The 27,718-nt window shown below is 40.0% G+C and overlaps 1 protein-coding gene across 6 annotated transcripts in view; it reads left to right on the forward strand.

Moving 5' to 3' along the window:
• ctnna2 (catenin (cadherin-associated protein), alpha 2) overlaps nt 1–27,718 on the forward strand; it is a 212,535-nt gene that overhangs the window by 11,185 nt on the left and 173,632 nt on the right. For all 6 annotated transcript variants that reach the window (XM_055512097.1, XM_055512102.1, XM_029159645.3 and 3 more), the window contains exons 2-6: nt 2,943–3,049; nt 12,955–13,150; nt 16,956–17,122; nt 17,897–18,016; nt 18,564–18,830. In XM_055512097.1, the coding sequence (XP_055368072.1) occupies nt 2,948–3,049; nt 12,955–13,150; nt 16,956–17,122; nt 17,897–18,016; nt 18,564–18,830 (852 nt within the window). In that variant the 5' untranslated portion in view covers nt 2,943–2,947. The remainder of the gene's footprint in view (nt 1–2,942; nt 3,050–12,954; nt 13,151–16,955; nt 17,123–17,896; nt 18,017–18,563; nt 18,831–27,718) is intronic.

Below are 27,718 nucleotides of genomic sequence, written 5' to 3' on the forward strand. Positions count from 1 at the left end.
TCCATAATAATAATATTCATTGTCTTTAGCCACCGTGCTACATTGATGATAATAATGTGTTTTAACTAATGTGACTAATTTAATTACTGGGTAAATACAGGTGGTGTGTTTAGCAGTTAACACCTGGTCAACTGATGCATTCTTTCCAGCTGTTAATACTGTATTCCATCAGCATTATAGTCATAATCATTATAGCCACATTATAGGCAGTAGAAGTGATGCCATAAGTAGAACCTTTTTGAAGAACATGAAAAACAAACAGTGTTGAGAACACTCTACAATAAATAGAGCGTGGTGAGCCTGCTTCAGATGCCATTGTGCCATTCCTACATTCCTACCACCTCTGTAACCTGATAATAACCCTTGTGATGTAATTATCATTGACAATACACTAAATACTTGCTGTGGTGTTTCTAGCCTCTGTTTACTTAACCTTCACCTTCTCAGTTTTATTGGCTTTCTCTCTACAATTCTTTGAGAAATTAGACAAGAAGTGTATATACAGTGTATATACAGTGTGTATACTATATATATATATATTTATTTATTTTTATTTTTTTTTCTTAAATACTCATACAGTTGTGTGAAATTCAGCACTGGTGCTACAGTGGAGGGCCCAGAACAACAATGTTGCTTTGCAGTTATCAGTGTAGGGAACGTAATTGCGTTTTTGTGTTTTGTACTGTGCATCCAAACTGAAGTATCCGGTTTTCTGCTATATCATTCATCATTTGGCAAGGCCAAAGTAAACATGCTGTAATTAGCACTTTTTTGGCAAAGCTAACGTACGGATCCACCTGCTGTAGAAACCACATCCAGACTAACTGTAGATTACTTTGTAATGTAGAGGAATTAAAGTGCCATACCACAAAAACATTAGCGACCTTTCTTGAGATACTGACATTCCATAAGCCTGTACTGTTATAATGTGAGCATTTGTTTGTCCGTCTTTGTGGCTATTTCATTAGTAAGCTCCATATTGTGCCTTTAATCGACAAAATTCAAATATAATATAAAAACAATAGAATCACCTTAAGACTGGAGCATGCTTATTAGAGTTTCTGCAGGTTCTTAAGAGTGTAAAGCACAATGCATTTAAATTTAAGGCTTTTGAGGCTGGCTACAGGTGGGCTTGACAAATGTGCTAAACAGTCACATGAAATAAATCATTGCAGAATAATCAGTCAGTGAAACATTCACTTTTGCTGTCCTTTCTTACATTAACAGGTTTTTTGAGTGGTGCAGTGGGCACTACTCTAAATGCAATATTCATGTGGCTTCATTTCCATGATGATTGCAATTTATAAAGAACAAAAACAGGTGCAATTTGACTTAAAAGCTACCAGACATGACTTGTACACCACTTTCATTTTGATGAGCACATGCTTTTTACATGTACGTAAAACTTTATGTGGCGCTAGTGAATTCAGCATCATCTGAAATATTGCTTGTGGTAAAAATGTACAAAGGATGCCCATGAAACACATCAGTGGAGGTGCCATTTCTCTTTTTGATCATTGCTTTGTGTGATATTGTCACGACTTGTCATGACTGAAAGTTTTTATTATATGAGGAGAAGCATCTACTGTCTACAACAAGCCAGACACATGGCATCAAACATGTTTCCTGTCAGGTTTATAAATCACAGAAGTGTTTAAAACATTAGTTTACTGTATAATGTGGATCTATTACAAATGCACTATAATTTCATGTTTAATGTCACGTTTTTAGAAATATTTGCTTGCAGATCTGAATAGAATTCATTGATGTTACAGTATGAGATTTACTAACATCTTCAACAATATACTACATCAGCGAATCGCTAGATATTATTCACTTCCACTTGTGTAATATTAGTACTGTGCTCTGCTATTTACATGCTTTTCTTGCAATCTGTCTTTCAAAACAGCTCGCTTGTATTGTAATGATGTCAGCAGCAATTGATGATTGACAGTCACCCCACCTTTTCTTGATGGATTACATTTGGAATCTTACTGTAACTGTAAACCTGTACCAGCAATTGTTACAACTCATTGTGTTGTGTATATGCTAAACTGTCAGGGCATGAAATTCATTTTATTATTTTATTATTAAGACTTTACATAATGTGGATGCATGCACTTTTTGAGGCTGGATGGGGAATTGAGTCATAGTGAGTGAGTGAATGAGTGAGAGAGAGAGAGAGAGCACCATTTAAAGATGAGTGAGCTGTCTGTTGGAGCAGATAACTTGGTTCTAAGCCAGAGAATCTACAGTTGTAGGTTACACTTTGCACTACATTTATACCGTGGTTGACACACTGATTGTCAGTGTAGATGATGACACCCCTTTTTCGCTGGTGTACTAAACATCCAGATATTTGACAATTATTAGAACTGTTTAATTGTCTAACTTATTATATTTCCATAGCAATGTCTACCTGAAGTGTAGGAGATGAGCTATCGCATGTGTTCTCCTACTGAAACATTCTGCCGGTAGCGTATTTCCATTTCCTAATACCCCCCCGTTCTGTTGATGTCACATTACTCCCTTCCTCCTGCTTCCCCCTGTCCTGCAGCCGTTGCCATTGGCTGTGCACTACTGCTGCTCTGCCTCTTAAATAGCATAATTTAAGCCAGGCAGAAGCCCACTGTGTAGTACAACATCTAGTTGAAGGAAGTGGCCAGCTGGGGCTGTATGGTTTGCGGCAATTGTGTTTTATTTGCATTAAAATGGATTTAGGTTAATGTGAGTTCAATATGTATTTGTGGTTACTTGCTTTTGATCGATTGTAACACAGAGGAATTGTCCCTCGATACTTGACCAATAAAACATGACTGTACAGATAAGGAAATCTCTAGGTAAAAGAAACACGAGATCTGTAAGGCTGCAGAGTGGGGCTAATAATGAAATATTTACTGCTCCGTTACTCACTAATCTGCATTTATTTTTTATGCCAACAGAGACCATGACGACCGCCACCTCCCCAATACTCTTGAAGTGGGACCCTAAGAGTCTTGAAATCCGCACCTTGACTGTGGAGAGGCTGTTGGAGCCTCTCGTCACACAGGTAAATTATTTATTTATTTTTATTATATATATATATATATATATATATATATGTGTGTGTGTGTGTGTGTGTGTGTGTGTGTGTGTGTGTGTGTGTGTGTGTGTGTGTGTATGAAGCAGTAGCATATACAGTATGCGGCTGTAAGTCAAATATTTATACATCATCTGTTAAATCCACATACTATAGCAGCACACTGAACTCCATATTCTGGTATGCTTTACAAAGATACAGTGTTCAAACTGTAAACTTCTTTTACTCTTTTTAAACACTGGCACAAATATATGAATAAAACATTTCTGAAACACACAAGTTTGAGGCTGGGTTGGGCTGAAATTAGTTTCCAGTTTGTTTTCAGTATCTGTAACTTCTAGCATCTGCCTCCCAGATCCTGTGTTTTTTTATTTTTTTGAGTGGTCGTTAAAATATACTGGCCTAATATCTAGGAGACAAAAGGCTCATGCACCTTCTCTTCTAACATCCGCAAATCAATATTAATTCTGATCTGTAGCAAAGCCTGACTGCACTTATAGCAAATTGCTGGGTCTTCTTCACATCTTATTTTTTTAAATGTTTGCTTTTGCCTGCTTGGTTTAGACTGTTTCACTCTGAGCATTTGGAATTGTGAATGCTGTGATTATTGATTAAGTCAGAAGTCACTCATTTCACAGGAGTAGAAATCATAATCACCAATTCTTGTCAGTGGTATCATGTAGTTTTACCAGCAGTTGTTTGACACTGACATTTCTTGGCATTTCTTCGAAGCCAGTTTTTTTTACATTATGTGTAATGTATCAACTTAGTATACTGTATCTAATTGTTTCTTTTTATGAATTGATGGAAAACAGCAGAGATTTATCTCTACTGAACCACTGCATTTACTACGTGCCTGTGGGATTGAACACAATAGCCAGCTCTGGCAGGCCATCTTTTGTGTAGTTACACTGACAGTGTGAAGCATTGTTGGATATGAACAAGACGTTGTAATTGTTTCTCCTGTCAATTTGGATGATTCAGTGTGTTTGTATAAAATAAAAGTTTGCCTGCGGAGGACAGGCAAACAGGCTCACTCTGACATTGCCTGAGATAGCAGGCTCATTTATCATGACCAAGACTCTGGTAGCACATACTGTACTGTGCAGGTCCATATTTGATAATCACAGGGGCTAATGTATTTCTGTGTATGAAGTGACCTGCCTTCGATATACTACTGTACACATCTCACAGCAGTGTATTTTTTTTCAAAAATTAATAGCGTGAAAAAGCAGGCAGTAGAAATGACACAGGTGTCCTTTTGTAACTTGTAGTATGGTCTTCCACATTTTTCATTGCAATATAAACATTAATAGTGAACCTCACCCTCTAGTGTTTAAAGGGCTTTCATCAAAACATATATATTGTACTTTTTCTTCTTTAAATGCTCCCTCTCTTTCTTTCACACTTTCCCTCACACGCATTAATTCTGCAGTATCTTGAACTTACCATTGCCTGTATGTTTAATTAGTTTTTGCTCCCACCTCCTGCTCAGCCTTTCCGTTCTATCTTGCCTTATAATGTTCACAGAAACAGTGTGTTGTTCATCTGGGGTTTATTTGTTGTCTTCTCACTGGACGCGCCTTACGAGGAACAATCTTTTTTTGAAAGAATAGATAGCCAGCAGAAATTTTTAATTACCTACAGTAGTAAATAGCGGATGCCTGTGTCTTTTAATATGAGGCCCATTCCTGTCCACCAGCTTTTGGTGACTACAAAACAACAGCTGTGTGCTGCTGTCATTTAATACATATTTGCTGCTAAATTAATTCCCTTCAGCAAACAAGTTTCACATTAACATTCTGTGACTCATAGGTATGGCCACTGAAACGAGTTATTCTATAAATAGTGATAGTTTTACTGTTGGTATGTTAGACTCAGTAGTTATTATGCACCATGAATGCTGTTTTCCACTACACCTTATATTCAGTGTCCATTGATTTTTGGGACGGTGGGATGTCCTTTACTCATCATGAATCTCCAGCCGGAATTAGTTGTTTACACCCTGGGTGAAGCACTCTAGTTGAGTTGTTGTCATTGCAGTTGATTGGTTCTTCAGAAGTGCTTGAGAGGATGTGAATAGTAAAAGTTCTTAGAGTTACAGATGACATCAGTGCCACTTGTGCAAAACAAAGTGGATTCATCCCCCTCTTTATCGTCCTGCCCTAATTCCTCCTCTTGAACATGATTTCCAGCGTGGTGATATTTGGTGTTTGACGTGACATTCTGCTCCCATGTGATGTAGGGATGAGCCTCTGCTGCACTTTCTGTCTGGTCTGATGAGACCGAGCCCTCGAAGCACGTTCTAGTAATGCTCTCCTTCAAGGCCCTCTGGGTCTCCTGTTTGTTTTTGATACGTGTACAGTAGATTTATTCTTGGCGAGTACTCATGTCAAAAGTCATCTATTAACTTCGTAGTTTCAAAGAACTGGGTGATTGTCTTCAAACGTAAATAACTGATGGGAGTTATTAATGGACCGTATGTACTGCACACTTTGTGCAGCTACTGTACGGTAGATCAGTGGGGAGTACAGTAACTGGGCAGTGACAGACAGGTACCAATGCAGAAAAAAGAGCACGTCTCGAACATAGTCCGTAACATACGCAAGAGTAAGGCACCATCTGTGTTGTTGCTAATCAGTATTCATATTCACATGAGTCATTTATTATTGGTATTTGGGGAATGCAGTAGAAACGGCTCGTGGTGAATTTCTTTAGCTGTATTTTCCCTGGCGTGTTTAACTTCACAGCCTGGTAATGGGTTAGCCTGGCACCTCAAGGGCAGCGTCGGCTGCCAGCAGTGAAAATCTTAACCCCGTTTGTTCTTGTGTATCATCCAAGCCCATGGTCTGGCACCAAGAGTTGGTTGGCACCTGACACACACGCACACACTCCAGTCAAAGGGTTTAACATAAAGGGAGGGGCGACGGCGGCAGCAAGGGGATTAGAGCTCCATGCTGCATCACTGTCATAATCCATTAGGCTAGCGGGAAAGGGGGAAGACTGAACCTTGCTGTTTGAAGCCAGGCAGGAAAGCTATAATCAGAGTTTTCAATGAAAACCCAAACCTCATTCTTAAAGTCTGGTATTTTGGCGGCACTTCCAGTGAAGATGAACCAACAACATAGAGTCATCCAGAGTCATCATTTTAAACAAATTATGTCGCAAACAGACCAGTGTCACATATCAGGAGTTTGTCCTATTAACTGTGTAAGAAAATTATTTATTAGTTGAGATTGTTTCTTGACTTAATTAGAGCTTTTTCTAACGCTCCAAAAAGTAGTCTAATCTACAGCTACTTCAGTGAAGCTACTATACTATTACACCTTTGGCTTTATATTTAATAGAAAATGCTAATGTAGGAAAAAGCTCAGTAGATTTGGAGATGTTAAGTCTTCTATTACATTTCTTGTTTGAACTTTGATGACAGAAAGAGACTTTGAACTTTGCTTAAAACACAGTTGGGACCTCTAATAAATACATCACACGTTTATGAGCCAAAGACACAGTAAAAGTAAAGAAAAGAAAATTTAGATAGACTCCTTTTACAGGTCGTTAGCCTTCATGCCTCCCATTAATTTTGTGACATTAGCTTGATTACCTCATTTTTCTGCTGACCACACGTATTAAGCTTGTTGATATTTAGTCTATATTTATTGTCAATAGATTTTTTTTTCATCTGTCACACAATTGTTCTAACACTAGCCAAAAATTGGACATCACTGGTAATGTCTTTTCACGTGCGCAGCGAATGATTGACGGCAGATTTGAATATCCTCACAGAGCGAGTGTTCTGCTGTGTCTCAGTTGCTGACACATAATTTGATTCAACAGACGGCAGCTTGCCAGCCCATGTACTTTTCATTTAATCTCGCAGTGCTCTCACAACAATTTTGCCCTCCAAAACTCACAATGTTACCGTGATGTTGAAAATCTGCGCTTAGTTCTATTTTATCCAGTTTGTGACCATTTCACAACACAGTACACTGATTTTAAACTTCTATTCTTTCTTGAGTTGTCTTTGTCTTCTTTATACAGTACATTACGTACAATATACAGTAGGCTCAGCTTCCATGTTTGTCTTTCTGCCATTATAATGTATTCAGGGGCATCAGCATATGCACACTGTACATTTAATTCAATGACAATAAGTAATAGATAGCATATTTTACACAGTATGCCGAGGATGACAGCTGTGCCATTATGCAGAGTGCCTCCTGTTAGCGCCTGTCTTCTCATTACCACTGCCAGTGCCTTGGGGTCAGTCCTAGATCTTGTGAAACACACTTTCATCTGTCTTCAGGGTGTATCTTCTGACACCTTGCTAAGTCAGCATATGGTTTGCCCCAGGGTTCTGAACAGCAGCCATGCACAGATGCTGAATGCCCACTCTCTCCCTTTGCTTTTTCACTAAAGAAAATAGAGAAGCAGGAGAAATGGCCTTAGAAGCTCAGCTTCCCTGGTTGTCCCTTCACCTGAAATAACTAAGTGGGTTTTAGTCCTAAGTAATTGCACTATTTACATGCCTTCTTTCTGCTACTGAAATCTCAGACAGGTCATGCACTGTAATATTTGCTATATTCTGAATCCAGTAATGTAGACATCTCTAAGGTTAAACTGGTGCATCTCTGAAACATTTTGCTTTTATTACTAAGGACAGAGGAAGCAGTTCTTTCAAAGATTCTGTAGACATAAAACAGTCTGTATTTTCATTCAATTCAAAAGGTTCCCAAGTTTAAATGTTAAAAATCAAAGGTTAATCTTTTTTCTAGTTGGCCATGTCACAAGTACTTACCTCTCATACACAATACACAATTCTAAAGCATTTATTAAAGAATACTCAGTCTGTGTTTACTGTACATATTCACGATATTGAATATGGTGCCTCTTGTTCTGTCTCGCTGAGAGCCGTGACAGCGGCAGAGGAGAGTCCAAGGTCATTGCTTTGTAATACTAGTCTGTAAACCAGGATGCTATTGTCACAGGCTGTGTTGATCAATTTTACACTAGTCCCCAATGGTCTGACCAACCAGAGAGTGCACAGAGGAAGACGGGGAAAGTCCAGACAGATTATCTGAGATTCTGATTGTCTGCATGTTTGGCTGGCACCATGATTACTACTGATTTAACATGAACACATCTGGATGCCTCTATCTTTGCGTTCCTATTTGCTTATTTGTTTATTATGGGTATGAACTTGTATTGCTGTATTTCTGCAAAGCATGGTCAGGTTTTTTTAGAGATCATATGCAGAAGATGCCATTGTGCCATGCCACAGAAACATGGGGGGAGTTCTCATTAGGCTCATTAGTTAGAGTTGATTTTCTGTGAAGAAGTCAACATGTCCATGTTGTACAGTACAGTACAGTACATAACCTCTTATGAGGAATGGCTTTCATCGTGCACTTTTTAGTAGTTATGAAGATTGTGTGACAACCTCAAAGCTTGTAATGGAGTAAATAAGAAATTTTAAATACCTTTCCTGTTAGTAAATTCTTAGATTCCTGTATTTAGGAGGAGGAACTATACAGCATTACTGTTGGAGTGTTTTTTTAAATAAATCGTTGTTTTTAGAACCCATTCTCTGCTGCAGGTGTTTGTGTTTGAATACTTGTTTTTTCACACTACTGTAGATGAAAGATATTTTAGGAGAGAACAGTGCACTCCAGCCGTCAGCTGGATCCTGAGCTGACTTCAGCAGGCTCTTGAAGTTGAGGAAGGATTTACAAATTAGAACAATGCCTAAACAGTGTGTGTGTGTGTGTGTGTGTGTGTGTGTGTGTGTGTGTGTGTGTGTGTGTGTGTGTGTAAATATATAAATATATATGGACAGGGTTGATTTCTCTGTCATGTTGGGCCTTGTGTGTGACCGGGTGTTATCTGCTTTCTGACATATCAAATATACCTGTATTACAGTATGTTTAAAAATGAATGTAAATGTTATGTAAAATTAGATGCTGAACGTGGAAAATTGCATGGCTACACAGAGCCACTGGGATTTACAACGGGGTCTGACGTCCACTAACCAGTGCTCTGGAGAGGAAAGGCTACATTGCATTTAATTCTATTGATCAGCAATAAAATGTGAGGACAAGGTCTAACAACTCCCTTTGCCTGAAGGAAATCTCAGCCTTGCTACTGCTGCAGCACAGTCATGTATGTGTTGCCTGTTAGCTGTTTCCTGACCGAGCTTTTAGGATTTAAGACAAGTGGAACACACAGATACTTCGCCACTCGATGGAAGTAATCAAACACTATCTAAAGCTATTAAAAAGAGAACATTGACATTATGCTCAGTAAGATTCCTGCACATTTTTTTCTTTTTTAGTAGCAGTGAGATTCCTTATGTGTTGCTCTATGATGTCCTGCATACTAGAGCAAGGTTTCAAAGATTCTACAGTAGCATGGAGATGATGACAGTTTGAAGAATAGATCCAAGTGCATGATTTGCTTGAGCGTAGGCTACAATTGCTGGAAACATGGTGCCACAATGCTTGATTAGCTCAGCTAAGCTTGTTTCCTGGAAACTTGCAGTATAGTAGTAACAGGAAGTGCCCTGTGCAACACAAATCTGATGACACACAAATGTCAACGCCTGGACAAACTAGTGTATAGTTTATGTGCTCAAGACATGTACAACATGAAATGGATTATTCCTGCAATTTATCTCAGGACAGTTTTTTATCACATCTTCTTCCTAGATTGTTCTCTTTTGTTGTGTTAATTCTTCTCATTGTGTCTGTGTAGTCCTGTCTCTTGCCCAGAGACCACTGACTTCTGCCTGTGCTAATTTCCCTCCTCCTGTACTCAGTCTTTGAGAGCATCTGGGACAGTGCGTCGTCCGTCTTCAGTGTTCAGCTGTCCCGGTGTCGTTATTGTTCATTGTTTTTGTCAGGTTTTGTGTGCACACATTGCACAACTTTGATATATCCTCAAACTCCTGCATGCACTTGTACATATTATGCATGTGGATACAACATTAAATGTAGCATTATACTGTATACTGTAGACGTGTTTATTATTAGATATTAGTAGAGGATGGCTGTACTGCACATAACAACATAATGAGCATGGCTGCATGTTCCTCTTCACCTTAGAAAAATACACACTTTATTATCAGGCAGCAGAAAACCAGGCAAGGAGTCTCCTCATCACTTGGATAAGAATTAAATGTTTAATACACTTTTATGCAACATCTGAGTAGGAAGATCCATAAAATTATATATTTATGTCATCTCAAGTCACATAATTGTTTTATAAAAACTGCTTTTTCACTCACTTTATGTTTGACAACAAAAATAATACACTTACGTTAGTTTTAATAAATACTGGTTTAGATGTGACCTCACTGAGCTACTGTATACTGTACATGCCCATACAGTAACTGTCATTTAGTAGTGATAGAATGACATACAATAACACGTGCCAGGCTAGAGTCACACTAGTTTTTGCATACAACGTAAGGAGTGCTGCTAATTGCATACTTGAGTACTGTAGCTGCAGAGCCAATTATCAGCTGCCAGAAAAGGGCAAACCTGAATCACAGAGACACTGAATTTATTCAGTTTCATATTAAGCTACATTTGGATGCATTACGGTGTCTCACTTCATTTCTTTTTCCAAGCTACTTTTGTTTCTACTTCCTTCCCTGAGGGGATTGGTCTGTTTGCTCAGTTGTTATTTTCTACTTGAAATAGGAATTGAAGGATTCAGACTTTTTTGCCATTAGGTCATGAGCTTTATTGCACTATTGATCATTTGTTTTCACTGTGCTACTCTTTAGCCTGTGGCCACACTGAGAGAACAGGTTTGTTCCTATATGGCATGTTCTATAAAGTTGCTGTGTGTTTGCTGGAAATTAAAACAAAAATATGTCAAGTAAGCAAGTCCAAATATTTAGTCTACATTAGACAGTGTAGAAAACCTTGCAAATTCAGTGAGATGTTGCATGATATATATATTCCTGTGTTTTTAACCCTGATACTGTAATACTAAACAGGGTTCAAAGGTTAGACAGCCAGTCTATTTAACATATTGTCTCTCAGTAACTAAGATTAAGCTTGGATCAGAAAGAATCTGTTGTGTCTAAAGAACAGAAACTAAAATGTTGTTCTGCCTAAAACATAAGCGCGATCTCGATCAGCATTTCCGCCCTATAATGCAACTGATTCACACCACTCATCTAATAAATGTAGAGGTTCTAAGCTTTAGGGCCTTTAACTTAGTTCTTCATCAGTGCTTCTGAAAATACACAGCCCTCTGTCAAAGTCGACTAATAAGGAAACAACAGCACTCCCATAGTTAGAATTGATCACAAAGTGGCTCCAAGCAGTGTTAAGAGATTCACAACGTGTAATAATATTCATATTTTTAAATGTTGCAAATGGTAACACATTAAGTTTAAAGCTGAAGCACATGGTGCCATGTTAATAGCATTTTTCTTTTACTTTCTGTTTTTTTTTGTATTTGTGGGGATATTTAGCTGCAGTATGTGTGGAGATGGTATTTTAGATTTTTTCATAAAAATAGGACAGTTGAGTCTGCAAAAAAAGTCTGTCTGCTTCAGTGCACAGTGTGAGGTTATTGCGGGCACAATTAAATATACATTGAGCTTTTTAAGGCACTGTTGCAGAACAAAATGTCAGCAAGCGTTGACTGAGCCGAGTCAGTCCCTGTGGAAGGCTACACAACACACAACACAACACAGCTTGATCTCTCTGTAATTGTTAACGTCCAGCGTTTAAAGTAAGGATAAGAAAAATCTCACTCATCATTTAAAACTACACACTGTTGATTCACCTTCTGAACAATAACGAGACAAGTTGTTAGCCTTTTACACTGTACTTCATTCACCACACTTACTGTAGGAGTGTGCCTATGTGTCTGTTTGGGAGGTGGAAGGGGATTTTGGTTTTGGAGGCTTGTTTGTGCTTTCATGTGCAAATAGAACGATAAGTTATTGATTCAACAAACTTAGATTAAAATAAACACACCGCTGCACTTTATAATCAAGACTCGTTCAGCTGTGCAAGGCGATGTTGAGCAGATGAGTTGATGGTAAACAGATAACATTAGCGGCAGAATCATTTAAAAAACTGAAATGTTAAGGCAGTCTCATACAGTAACAGTGGGACTATTCCTGATCCATCGTGAGCGAGCGCATACATCTTTAAAGTTTTTATTCTAGTTTACGAGCCCTTAAGTAATTCAACCCAGACAGGACATAACTTTGCTCTTAGCAGCTTTTTAGAGTGAAAGCTTCTGATACAGTACTGCACATTCCTCAAGCGAATCATATCACTCCATTGTGCTGGTTCTTCTGCTGCCAGACTGATATTGTTACCGCAGACTCTGTCATGAGTGTACATTATAATGGGCAGTCCTTTCCGTCCTATTATTTACTGTCTGTGTTGTTCTCACTCATGCTGCTTTCAAGGCCTTAAGTGTGTTGTGGGGTTGATAGTTGTGTAGGTCGATGCAGATGTTATTTAACAAGACTTTTACAGTAAACAGAAAGTTGACTATTACAGTTCGTCCAGAAAAGTATTTTTTAAACACAATCGCACAAAGGGACTATTTTGTAGCACTTTGTTACACAGCTTGCTCATGTGCTGCGTAGCCTAACCAGAGGGACTGGGATTAAAGACTTTATTCCCGTAGCACCAATGCAGTTAGAGTTTTATTGCAATGAGATGGACAGTTTGATGGGCGACTGCTTCTAGCAGTTTCCTTACTTGACCTGTGGGCTGAATATGTTCATGGTTGCTGTCTGAGTTGATGAAATGTGCCCTCTTACATCATGTATATTCCGTCAGATTCCTGGAACAGAACTATCATGTACTACTACTATATGTGTCATCTCTCCTGCTCTACAGGTGACTACCCTGGTGAACACCAGCAATAAAGGGCCATCCAGTAAGAAGAAGGGCCGCTCTAAGAAGGCCCACGTCCTGGCAGTGTCTGTCGAGCAGGCTACACAGAACTTCCTGGAGAAAGGTGAGCAGATTGCCAAAGACAGCCAGGACCTGAAGGAGGAGCTCATCGCTGCGGTGGAGGATGTGCGTAAACAAGGTGAGCATGTTTTACGCCAAAGCATTTGTGAATTGTTATCTTGTCGTTAAAATAAAATTTGCAAGTCATATATTTGATCTATAGCTGTGGTGTACAGTATAACTGGCTTGTTTATAATCTTTGCAGAGCACCATTCATCATCAGTACGGGTTGCCCATATTGCCTCCCATCCAATATGTGGCCTAAAGGCCTCATTTGTTGTCTTGTTTGCTAAGTTTTCTCTTCTTATCTTTACTTGTTGCTGAACTAACAAAACAAAGTACTTTGTAAATAAATTCATATAATTAATAAACTGTCACTACAAAAAAAGTCTAAATGAAAAAGAAAACAGCAATATTTAGTCTATTGAGCTACTGTACAGTACATACAGTATCTGTTACTTTGCCAGGATTGCTTCTGAATCATCAACTGTATTTACCAGTTTTACAACACAGTACATACAGTATGTTTGTGATATGCACTGTGTATGGCATCATCTACATTGTGTGTACAATAATTAGGCAAGTATTATTTTGACTATTTCATCATTCTATCCATACTTTCCAACTCCAAGCTGTAAAAAACTTGAATGCTTATTATATTTACAGTAATGCATATCACGTGATGTGTATTTGTGTAATGAGGTTGTGATCAACACCCTACAGTATATCAAGATGTGCATAATTATTAGGCTGATTCTTCTCCTCATAAAAAAATGGCCAAAAAGGAGATTTAACTGACTCTGAAAAGTCCAAAATTGTATATATAATATCTGAGATATTGGGCCCTAAACACAGAACCATCAAACGTTTTGTAGCAAATAGAGGTGCAAACAGGGCTGCAAGACATGCAAGACAAGAAAAGATGCAATTTAACCGCCACAGTTTAAGAATCAAACATGAAGCTACCAGGAACCCATTATCCTCCAGTGCTGCCATATTCCACAACTGCAACCCACCTGGTGTATCTAGAAGTACTGTATGAGGTGTTCAGTTCTCAGAGACATGGCTTAGGTAAGAGAGGCTGAAACCTGACCACCTCTGAAAGATAGAGTTGAAACGACAAGAATGTCTGAATACAGATTTGTCAAATGTTTTGTGGACTAATGAGATGAGTGTCTCTTGACGGACCAGATAGATGACCCGTGGTTGGATCAGTTACAGACACAGCTCCACTTAGACTCAGACGCCAGTAAGGTGGAGGGGGGTACTGGTGTGGGCAGGTATTATTCAAGATGAGATAGTTGGACCTTTTCGGGTTGAAAATGGACTCACAATCAACTCTCGGGCCTACTGCCAATTTTTAGAAGACACTTTCTTCAAGCAGTGGTACAGGAAAAGCCTGCATCTTTTGAAAAGACTTTGATGCATGTGATGGAGCGTTGTCCTGCATAAAAATCAGAGTACTCCACTGCGTGGTTGGACATTGAAGGCCTTAAAGATAAAAAACAAATCACATGCCCCCTTCTTCACCTGACTTAAACCCTATTGAGAACTTTTGGGCCCTTCTTAAGCAAAAAATCTACAGTGAAGGTACTGTAAACACTGCACCTGAACAGTGTCTGAGAGGCTGTGTTTGCGTCTACACAAAAAGTTGACCCTGACCAGATCAAGAAACTGACTGACTAAGTAAATGGAATGCTCAGGAAAAGAAGGGCGGCTATATTGGTCACTGAGGTTTTTCTTTTCAAAATTTCACAAATGTTTTTTGTAAATTTTTGTAAAAAGAGTTTATTATTCCCACTTTCACACGTGAAAATAAGTGAGATGGATAAATCCTCATGTGTATATATAATAAATGAAAAATAAAATGCTTAGTACTGTTATTCTGCACACTAACAGTTGTGTACATGTAGGTATACCCTTAAAGCCAAACCTTCACTTTTACTACTTTAATTTTGGATTGACCCAGAGCACTGTAGTTTTACATTGTATGTAGTTGTACAATAACAAAATGAATACTTAAAAATACAATTTGACTGAAGATTATTTCCAGTAGTGTTACACAAAGTACTCTGGTAGTTGAGCACAGAGTTTGTTTTTGCCCTAAAAGGCTGCACAGAATTTAAGCTATCTAGTGTTTAGGGAACTTACTTATTGTCCCGAACATCAAAATAAATGATCTGTCAGTGTAGCAGGGCAGTTCTGTCAACTATAACAGATTAGCATTCATTAGCTTTGAGCGTTGCTTTGCGCATGTTGACTGTCAGTACTGATAAGGAGACTTAGTGATTCTTAAGTCATCAAAGATGCCGGTTTTCATTAGAAACAATTCTGAAGGTATTCTTTTTCACTGAGTCTTCAGTATTGGTCCAACTCCGCACCCAGTTGTGCCCAGTTTGCTTAGATGCAGTGTAGATTCACAGGTGTTTGTACTGTAGCTCTAGATTTTTTTTCTGTACTTGTGCAATTCATTTAGACTTTATGTGAATCACATTTTTGTCCCCACAGTGGAATTGGAGTCCTTGTTCAATAACTACTGCACATCAGCAGGAAGCTGTGCATATGTTGTGTTGGGGCTGTATTCCTCATCCTGCACTGTCAGCTCCACTCCGTCGCTGCTGCTGCTGCTGAACACTGGGTTGGCACACAGCTCTACTGAGGCATGAAATAGACTGCTGCCACACAGGTCATCACGACTGACATCAAAGGGGCCGGATCAGTCTTTCCACTTGTTAGCCGTGTGTGCCAGTTTTATAACTTGATGGCCTCTTTTGTTTTAATGCAGCATTCCTCTGTCCATGAATAGCATCTACATTGGAGATAAACAAAAGATAAACCTTTTTGTTCATCCCACAGTGGATTGATGTTATGTTCAATGTTATGATTGCAGTGAATTCAAGTTTACCTGCTGTTCATGCTGCATCTGCATTTGAGAAAGGAAGGAAATTAAAACTCCACACGACATGCTGTAACCTTTCACTGTCAGCTCTTTAGCACACAAGTGCACTGAAGGGCACTCTTTTCAGTCTCTCTTAACACTCTACCTTTTTGCTCAGTTGAGTACAATCAAATGTCACATCTTCAGAGAAAAGAAAAACTGTTACAAGTTTTGTATTGGAGTCACAAAGCCAGAAGTATGTCATGCTGAATTTATTCATGTACAGAAGGTTTCACCAGCCAAAAGGCATCACCTGCCCATTTAATGCCATAATGAAGTATAGTCTGTCTTTAATGCTGTAATTTCCTCATCCATCCTCAGTCTTTGTGACCTCTTCATCCACAAAAACCATTTATCTGATCGTGATTAAATTATGAATGCTGATTTCAGACCACAGAGGGGTTTCGTAATCAGGCCCTTTGTACTGTCACACTTCAGTAGCTCATCACTGGGCCAGACACACTTTGGGGACTACAAAATGTGTGTGTCTTTGTCTTTGTGAGCTTCTTTAGGTTTTTTTTCCATTTGAGGCCGTGCCTTGTGTGCTGGTCTCGTGAATTGCATATCCCTTTATTTTGGCTTTAACAGTTTTGGGCTGTTAGTACACATAACATCAGAGCAGTAAAAGATGCTTTACTCACTCAGTTATTATAATTGATGCAGAGACCTCACGCTTCCAGTGATGACCTCTCACTACGGTGTTACAATGTTGGGAAGATTTGCCATTTTTATTCAGACAGGCATATTTTCTTACCACTTGCTCATTGTGCACCAGCACTAAAATGCACTTTTAGTGGTAAAACAAATTCTTGAAATCATTTTTGTCCTGAACATGTGAAAAACCTGAGACAGTGCACGCAGAAACGAAAATGTGACAGTAATCGCAACTGCAATGGTGTAACTCTTCCCTCCTTTCTTTAACGGATGTGGTTCCTCTGCCTTACAGGAGAGACCATGCGCATTGCCTCATCGGAGTTTGCCGACGACCCGTGCTCCTCTGTGAAACGGGGCACCATGGTGAGGGCTGCCCGCGCCCTGCTCTCTGCTGTCACCCGTCTGCTCATCCTCGCTGACATGGCTGACGTCATGAGGCTGCTGGCCCACCTCAAAATTGTAAGTGTGAGCATTGCTCTATTGCAGGACAAATAATATCTCCTTGCTACTGTACAGTACGTTACAGGGTTGTCTTTGTTGTTTGTTGTATTAGAGTGTTTGGTTGTATTAAGTCATAATTGATCATGTAGAACCTTAACTACTTATAGACTCTACCTATACTGTGTGTTGAAATGACAAGCCACAAGATGCAGAGTAAGCGTGAAGAGTTATACATACTTCAACTTACTTCAAAAGTAGCTTGAAGCTTTGAAGAGATGGTAACACAGGATGCTAGAGAGAATGATATGCCGTTAGTATTATCTGAAACAGAGTCAGCCTTCATGGACCTTCACTCGCCCACAAGCACACGCTCTCAGTCCTATTTTCCAGTTTGGTTCTTGAAGCCCAAAGAGAGGCTTAGCTCAAGCCAGTATAAGCCCTGTCATCAAAGGCCACTAAAGAGTCCTCTCTCTCGCTCTCTCTTGCACTCTCTTTGCTACTCTTCTCTCTTTTCCATTACATCTTGTGCCTCAGTTTCATTAGCAATAGAAAGGAGTTCAGTATCAGAACGGACCCGCAATGAGGATGATAATTGCTGGAAAGAGACTCTTTAAAGTTTTCCACTTCAGAGCTAATTTGTTTTTATAAACCTGATTCGGCTACTTTGTCAAATAAAATGTTGAACTTTTGTTGTAGTGGTTTATTAGCTAATTTTTATTTTACAGTCTCTTGTTAAACTAATATGCAAATGAGTACACAAAATTTTAAACTGTTCTTTTGCGTGCGTAACAGGTGGAGGAGGCCCTGGAGGGGGTTAAAAATGCGTCCAATGAACAGGACCTGGCCAACCGCTTTAAAGAGTTTGGGAAGGAGATGGTGAAGCTGAACTACGTGGCAGCCCGGAGACAACAGGTAGGTGGACGCCACCATTGTGGTAAAAGCAAACCACTCTAGCTTTGTGAGCTTTTACAAAATACTTCTGCTAAATGTACAATAGTATTACTGTAAAAGTGTGTGATGATTGCTATTACTATTTTTGTACTCTGGTATTCACTGGTTTTATTATCCCTGTTGTGATTTAAAATTATTATTAATTTTTTACTTCACCTAAAAATATGACTTGATTTTACTTATGGTTTTTATTTTTCCGGTATTGCTAACACTGCTGCTGTCCATCGCATACTGTTCCTCTATACTCTGTACTGTTGTCCTATTTAATGTCTCCTTGCTGCTGCAGACAAAATAATTTTCCCATCGTGGGATGAATAAAGTCTTTCTTATCTTATTTTATGTTATCTTACTGAACCCTGAATATAACCAGTTTTCCAAATGCAATCTGTCAACATATTATGTCCATAAACTATACTTTAAATACAGTGCTTTATATTTTGACTATCCAAACGTATTAGCTTTACAGTAAGTGTCCAGGGACTGACTGACACCTTTATCACCTTGACAGGAACTGAAAGACCCCCAGTGTCGAGATGAGATGGCGGCCGCACGCGGGGCTCTGAAGAAAAACGCCACCATGCTGTACACGGCCTCACAGGCCTTCTTACGCCATCCAGATGTGGCAGCCACGCGTGCCAACCGAGACTACGTCTTCAAGCAGGTGCAGGAGGCCATTGGAGGCATTTCGAGTGCTGCTCAGGCCACCTCGCCCACTGATGAGAAGCACGGCCATGCTGGCATTGGGGAATTGGCCGCTGCCCTCAATGAATTTGATGTGAGTAAGCAAACGACCTGTTTAGGTCTTAATGATGACACTTTGTTCATGGGTCTTAAATTTATAAGCACATTCAAAAGTTTTTATAAGTCACCTGTGTATTTACACAAGCTTTCAAGTCGTTCCTGAAGCATATGTGGATGTTTCTCTATTAAAATTATTCTCTGCTGCCATCTAGTGGCGGGCTATTGATAGCAGACTTTTTCCCTGGACTTGACTGTGTCTGAAAAAAGAAAAAGATCACAGTTTTTCCTGAATGTTTGATCAAGAGCTCAAACCCTCATTTTAACACACAAATCAAAATGTCACAGTAATTAGATAATTTAGGAGCAAACTTAAAAAGTAGTTAAAGTAGTGTCAGGTAAAAATATATTTCAGTAACATATATATTTACTGTAGCTGAATTCAGATGAGACTCTTAGCAGCATAGCATAGACCTCTATCTCTACATGTAAATACCAGTTTAGTTTTAACATTCTATGGCTTCTTCTGTTACTTTATGTTATTGAACTAATCTGACATAGATAGTCAACATAGATTATTTGGTTTTAAGTTTTTGGACATTTTGAGTCCCACCTTATGGGGTGTGGTCTAAAGAGATGTGGATCAATCCTATTTAGTCCTTTCGTCTAGTGTCGACCATTCACACCTGAACGACCAGTACCAAGGTTGGTTTTCTGGAGCACAAAGGGTTTAAAACCTTAAGCAGAGTCTGCAGCTTAGACTGATTTATGCTCATAATATCCTTACAAACGACAATCCTTATTGTTTTATTGTACTCTATACACAAACATAGTGTTCTTGATGTTTTCCTGATGTTATTACCCTATGTGAGTGACCTCTTGTGGCAATGCCTAGACTTTCCCATTAGTTTGTATCTTGTATTAACACTGCTGAGTAGAAATGCTACTATGATAGTTATCTAATGTGAATAACTAAAGCTACCTAGTGATATAGTGAGTGCTTAAAAAGGCATAGTCTTTTTTAGTTGTTATTCCGCGTGAGGCGGAGGCCTTTAGTGATGACATAGACTCTGTTTTGATGTAGAACAAGAAAAAGGAATGCATTAAGGTTTGCATTAATTTGATTCCCTTCTGCAGACAGGCAGACAGGCAGCAGTTAAATGAGACAAATTGCCCTTTGCTTAGCCCTTTGTGCTTGCCTGAAGCTGGTGCATGTTTAATTCCTAACTTACCACAGAGGCACAGGCTATGGCCAGACTGTCTGTGAATAATAATGACCTGATATTCTAAGCTATGAGGCCTGCCACTTGCAAGAATTTGCACTGGCGTGTACAACTCTGTCTTTTGTGGACTGGGAGATTTCTATGTCTGAGTTAGGCAAATTACAGGTACAAAGTGGTGCATGTACATGTTTTCTATTTTCTTATTTGCTAGTAACACAATGTGAGAACACACAACACACACTGGTATAGTTTTTCATTCAAAAAACTAGTAATCCCAAAGGGAAATAATTTTGCCTCATTATGATTGCTTTCACAAATAAAAAGTAAATAAAACATATCTACACAAGTGTTATCAAGACAGTCTTTATATCTATCGATCTATTGATCTATTGACAGTATTTATTTAGTGGAACACTGATACTGATCCGCCTCCGATCAGGTGATCTGCTGTCCAGCCAGCACACTGTGTAGGGCAGGGGTGCCTGCGGCCCGCAGCAATTTCCAAACCAGAATATGGCACGCACATGGAACCTGCTGTTATTGCATTTTTGGTTTAAACTCTAGGTGGAGCTACTGAGTTGATCAAGGCAGTTTCTCTACCAAACAAAATGAAGGAAAGAAAAAGGAATGGCCTCTTTGGTGTGTGCCGAGGTGCAGGAGAGCGGAGGTGAGGAAGTTAAAATGCACTGTATCATCCACCTGAAAGCACTCTGTGAAATGGTAAACATAATTCCAGTGCTTGCACTCAGAGCCACAGAGTATTTTAAACTTCCTTACCTGACGTGGATCCTGGATACGGGGACCTGCTGTACAAGTGTGCTGCCTAAGTCGCGGCTCCCTGCTTCAGCGGTTTTATTCTGAGATCAGAGGTCGACTAGTTTTCGAAGGAGAAGGACCGGCCTCTTGACGAGCTGAGTGATCCGCTATGGTTGGCAGACCTGGCGTTTCTAGTTGATCTTACTCAACACTGCACTCAAAAACCTACTACCTACCTAAGGGAAAAAACAACTCGTACCGCAGCTTCATGAACACATTTAAAGTGTGAATCCTCGACTGTTTGAGCCACAGTTGAGCACCTTTTAATGTCATGCTCTTCCCGACACTGTCCGAAATCGGATCTGCGTTTCCAATGGTAGATGTTTCTGAATAATAAGGGGAAATATGTATCTGTGATCAAATTTCTCTTGGAATTTTCTTGCATTGAGAACGATATCAAGCTGTTGGCGACTTCCCTTCCATTTTCTCTGACGTTTAACAAAAGTAATACGTGCTTCACCTCGTAGGGGGTGGGAGGTGTTGTCTAGGATAGATGGGGGGTTCACCAGCATTCTATAGGGGGTCCAGCTCCACCCCCAAAATGGAGCCCTCCCTCCTGATCAGTTTGTCCAGTCTGTTACTGTCTGCTACATTCATGCTGCTGCCCCAGCAGACCACAGTGTACAACACTACACTGGCCACCACAGACTCATACAACATCTGCAGCATTGCAGTTCCTCTCCGTGGTGCAGAGATGGGTGATGTTGTTTATCTGTTGTGGGTTCCTGTTCCTTGTACTACGTCACCTTTTGATGTGATTTTCATGCTTTGATGCTGCTGTAGTGGTTAGACACAATACAACAACTACAGCATAGACAGCCTCCAATAGACACTGCCTGTTGGTCCACAAAAACTTGGGATGCTTGAGTGTTCTTCAGTTTGCCTTTGTTAGACTGAAGTATAATGGTGCTCATTTCATTACTGCAGTGGATGGACAGGTTGTTCTTGCTGCCAGGCAGTCGTCATTTTTCACAGCCTCTTTTATTCAGACATAACAGGACAGTTAGTCACAGAGAAATGCACTAAACAGACGCAATCATTTATATCAGTCTCACATTTAGGAATGAGAAATCTCTTAAACAAGCATTCCATTTTAAGTAGACTCAAGGAAAGAACACAGGGTACTTTTCGTCTCTATCGCAATGTGAGGAATGTGCATTGATCTGTAAAAACAGCTCAAACATAAACAAATTGGTGAGAACATAAATTGTTGGCTATGTGGATTCTTTTTCATTTTAAATAAGCAGAAAAACAAACACGCAGAGGATTCCTTTGAAGGGCAACTGAAAGCTCGTACGCCACTGAAATGAAAATAGCAAGGATGTGGAGTACATTGCCTCAGCTGCTCCTGAACATGTACAGTCTATGACTCAAAAGGTTAGACAAGAGTTTTTAAATGCTGGGCACAGATGCAGGTCTGTAGCTGGAGTGAAAGGGCAGCTTATGAATAAGACAAGAAAGAGGGGATGACCCCATCTAGACTTTTTTTTCGACTGACACCTGGAATTAGTTTGGAATAAGTCAACTTAGGATACTGAGGTATAAAATCTATTAAGAGAGAAAGGCGGGTCAGCGCCAGTTCAAACACACTCACTTGCAGCACCATTTGGCATATAACACAGCAGTGACATGAGACCCGCCCACCTTTTACCTTTAACAGAGCTGAAAACAATCGTTTGGAGGTATTTATTCTACCAGACAACTTGCTTCCCAAGGAGTGTGGGGATTGTATCTACAGTATATGAAAGCTTACAGCATATCTGAGCTTATTACAGTACATGAAACCGTTCTGATCCAGGAAAAAAAATACTTTGGTGCTTTTCTTAAGAGACGTTTTTTAGTTTAAAATACATCTGAACAGATCTAGTCACAAAAAATGTACAGATCATTTTATCTATTACACAATTACAGTACGTTCCACTGGGTAGAACCTCGGTAAATGAACTAACATCGGGGGAATTTGCATTTTAATGCATTTGATGAAGCAATTTCAGCGATACTTTACTGGCGAAGTAGCTTGATGATTTATTCTGTAGCCACATGCTCATCTTTGTGCTATTAGGGTGGGAACTCGCCTTTTAACAGTCAACACACCATATCATCCAGATTGTCCTTTCACCTAGCATCACCCCAGTGGGATTGATAGCACTTTGGCCTGGGTTTTATTATTAAACTGTCAGGTTTTGATAATGGTGGCCCAGCTTTTGCGAATGGCTCCCTTTTAAATTCTCTATGCAGGAAAAGCCCTGTCATGTTGGAATAAAAGTCTTTATTTGGAGATCTGAGCTCAGTGGGAGGACAGATGGAGTAAAGGCCTCGGGGGTTTGAGGGAGAAGACACACTGTCGCACATGGAGACATAGATTTTTAGGTCACAGTGTAGCAATGCTATTAGTTTCAGATAACGCAAAACCATTCCATAGCAGTAATGCTACTGTATGACTTACTGAAGGCAATATCAAAAATCTGAATATACTGTATATAATATTCAGCAGCAATGCTAGTGCAGGAGGGGCTATCTATCACAGATAGCCGGCATCTGTGTCTGTCACCTAATCACTGCCACAGACTTTTAATATGCAGAAGAAAAAGGCCCTCTTTTGTCTCACCGCCGTTCTCCCGCTTTGAGCCGCCTTATCTTTGTGCAGTCATAAGCAAGAAGCACCAGACGCAGCCTGTTTAAAGTGTGACTCTGCCAGGCTCTCTTGCACCCTCACACCTATTTGAAGTGCCAACAATAAAGGCATCATCTTGTGAACAGCAGCAAAGTAAGTACTTCTCACAGACCTTTTTAGCATGAAGAAAAGATACAGTAAGACTCAGGCAATGGAAAAACCCTGCCAGCACAGGAATGACTTACGGAAGGTCTTCCATTTTTTCCTTTGCTGTCGCTGCTGCCTTCAATTAGATGAGCCAAGATAGGGATGGTGTACTTTAACATAATTATGATTGCATCAAAATGATTGCCTCATCCTCAGCACTTATTCTTCTCTCCCGACCAGCCTTTTACTCTACCAAGCTATACTATTGCGTCGTCGGAAATTAGAATACAGTTATTATGTCAAGTTAGGCCCAGTGCTTTGTCATTTGTATGTCACATCTGCTTTGGCTGAGTCAATGCAAACAAGTGATGGAAGGTGCAACTGTTCCAATACGTTAGAATCTCACTCAGAGGGAACAGTGCACTCCTCCTAGAACCAGCAGAGGGCAGTGTCTCATTACTTTCTCCGCTCGTCCAGCCTTTCCCTGACTGTATTCCCCACCCTCTCTGTCTTTTCCATTTTTATCCTTTTTCCTGCAAGTCCTTAGAAACAGAGGTTTTGAGTTTGGCTCAGAACATCCTCCGTGTCTTTTGTGCTGTTAATGACCAAGCTACGTTCTGATGCCGAGATGTTAAGATGTGCAAACATCCTCAATGCGCGATTTGTTAAATAGAGTTCAGCATTTGAGCTGAACAGAAGCAGCCATACAGCACCAATTCAGGCCCTTGGATTTCCTTTCGGTGAAGTAGCGAGCTAATGGATTCCCTCTCCTCCAGTTGCTCCGCAGACCTGTGCTACACCCTTACTTAGCCTGTCACAGCTCTTGTACGCCTACAGCTGCCTTACATGAAAAGTACATAGCCAAACACACACGCGAGGCAGAGGACGCGCACACTGAACTTCATCTCTCTCGCATCGCGCACAGTGCAGACATGCAGACACTGGCTGAGCATAGCTTTGAGCCTGCGGCAGAGATCCAAGTAGGACCGGATCAGTTTACCATGGTTTTCATATCCATCTGCTTGTTCTCTACCCCTTTCTTCCTTTTTAGGGGGGTTATTTACAGCACACAGCACCTTTCTTACTACCCCTCACCTCTTTCCCCTTCCTCTTTCCTCTCACTCTAGCTTTGTTCACATCGTCTGAGGAGTCTGACAGTGCAGTGCGAAATGCTGGTGTGTTTACACACATGCACCGAGCCCATTTGGTAGCAAGCTTGTATTTTCATGCAACCCTCTTATCCGTACGTATATTGCAGGGCCTGTAGTCGCATCAAGCATATGCCAGTCCTTTCACTGCATACATTACAGACTAACTATAACAGGGACAAACGCTGCTGTAGAGAGCAGTGCTCCCTGTTCGAATCCTGCTACTGTGCGTCTGTGCAGTGGCACATCATTGGCCATGTTTTATGGAAGGAGGCACTGGCAAGCCCTCAGAGATGCTGCAAATACGTTCAATACACATCACAACAGTGAGTAAACTCTGATCTTCCTCGCTCTGCTATTTGTTATGTGTAAAATATGCTAATAGACAGAGAGCTTCTAGTTTTCCTTCTCCTCCTCTGGTTGTATGGACAATGGGCACGTTAGATGTGGTCTTTGTTGTCAGTGTAGACGTTGTGGCTGCCCAGCGACTGGCTGTCTGCGTGCTCTGTTTCTGTAACAGAATATGCCACACCGAGCCGAGAGGAAGAGTGGCTGAGGAGCAACCAGGCGGTAATGTATGTAGATATATTCCTAACTGAGGGATAGCTTTCTTGGTAATTGCTATATCAATCTGTGCACTCCTTTCTTTGCTGTCTCATTTTAGACTCTCTCTTATTTCTCTCCCGTTTTCCTCTTCTTCTCTTGCACTAATACGCGTGCTCAGGCACACGTACAGAATCTGCCACTTTCTCCCTTTGTATTATCTCTCCCTCCTCGATTTTTCTCTCTCCTTGACTCACATTGATTTGGTGCTTGAACATGTGGGTGTTCGGCACATTCGCTGGTTGCCTGTGAGAAACTAGCACGGAGGAAGGAGTTTATCCTGTTTATTAGACCCGCTGATGCTTCCTGGGGAAGGTCATCACATAACCATACGCAGGCGAACCATCGCGCACAGATGCTCGCAGACCCAAGCAGTAATAGCAGCATTGAACACAATGTAAAGTGACAATGTTATTGACAAGAACCCCCACTGTGTTCAATAAAACTTCACTCCCGCCGTCTGGTTCACCTTGGATAAAGCACGCGTTAGCCCAGAGGTTCACCTCTTAACAACAACATTGCCTCATTCTCCATGGGCAGATGCACCTGTCAAGAGAAATATGAATGGGGGACTAAGCTGAAGTAATGAGACATGACCAGGGAGATAGAGAAGTATTGGGTTGTTTTCTGCAGTACAGTAATTAGCCACTGCCTGGCTTGTCTTTGTGACATTAAGGCGATAGATAAGTAGATACTGGATAAACTAGATTCAAGTTAAAAGTGGAGATTGTTGCTTTACTGTAGGTCTGTTCTCCAGCTTCTTCTCAGATTAGACTGACTGATGTCCTCCAAAGGCACAGATGTAGTTTAAATTCACATCTACTTAAGGTTATTTACTGTACCAACACATCAGATAGTTTGATGATAACAATACATCCTCAAATATTTAAGTATGAGGGAAAGAAATGATTAACAGAGTGGCTGAATTGTGTTCTAACCACTCTCTCCTAATTTAAATGGCAACAGCAACCAAAGTCAATTATTTCACTGCATCCTCCAAGCTCTTTGAGCATAAACTCTTGGGAGTTGATTTCCGAGTAGATACAGCAAATTACTTTTTTTTTTCCTAACAGTGTTTTGCCTTCTAGTCAAGGTCTACTCTGTAGGAGCCTTCCATGCCCACTCAGCTATGTAGAGTCTCATGGATGTGGGGGCATGCTGGCCAGCACATGTACAGTACTGTATGCAAACAGCAGTTTGTATAATTCGAGGTTTGTAATGGACTGTCTAGATTCACCATTTGAGCGGTTATAATTAGGGATGAATCATCAAGGTTGCCGTCTACTACACTTGTTAACCTGTGTGTTCTCTGAATTACCGTATAGCTACTGCACAGAGCTTTTCAAATTTGATATCATGACTTTCTGACGTTCTTGCACTATTCTCAAAAATAAAATGTGTATTAACACACATCTATAATCAAAGGAATAGAAGGATAGAAAGAAAGATCTTAAATGAACATTTGATCTGTCATTGCACTGTATATGTTGATAATCTAAAGCTCCTCCATCAAAGTTTTATTTACACTGTGATTAAATGCAACATCTCATCTTCTTTTTACTGATTGTTTCATGATGAAGCATTTTTAGCATTTTACAAAGTACATGTGCTAATATATGATATTTCTGTAGTATTACTGCATCAAATATTGGACAATGCTGTGTTATTGCAGACATGTACATGTATTGTATGAAGCTTTTTAATTGTTGCTAGTACCACATATTACTACATTAAGTAACACATATTTATTTATTCAGGCTTACAGTATAGGTGTTTTCATAGACCCATAAGCTTGAGGGATATAGGGGTGTACATACTCTCAGGGGAAAAGTTCTCCACAACCTGGAATGGAGCTACAGTACTGTAATGGCATTGCCTAGAGGATTTATGAGGTAGACATTTAAGAAATTTCATTCACAAGCATTTCAATTTCGAAGCTAACCTGTAGAACATTAGCTTCCTGCTCAAGCTCTACAGGTAGGTCAGCAGATACAAAGGGGATCTTTCTATAGGCATAGATATGTTAAATAACTACTCGTTTTAATATTGACCTTTATTTACAGCCTAAACAAACAGAGATTAATACTTGGATGTCGGCTGACACTGTAAAAAATCTGCTGCACCTCATCAATTGTGTGTTCAGATTTTGAAGTTTCTTTTCTCAACTGCAGTCATAATGTACAGTAACAAATCTTTGCCTGTCTATGACGTTTGTAGGCAGGAGAAACCAAGCCTGCACGTTTGAATAGTGCAGCTCTCATGAATGCTCTAATTTTCCACTGTGGCTTCCAGAATGGAAGAGATGCCCATCTCCCTGATCTATGTTGGGAAGAAGGACTAATGCACCAGTGAAGTTGCTTAGATGAGTGTAGCT

The sequence above is a fragment of the Betta splendens genome, chromosome 1, assembly GCF_900634795.4.
Source record: "Betta splendens chromosome 1, fBetSpl5.4, whole genome shotgun sequence".
Taxonomy (NCBI): domain Eukaryota; kingdom Metazoa; phylum Chordata; class Actinopteri; order Anabantiformes; family Osphronemidae; genus Betta; species Betta splendens.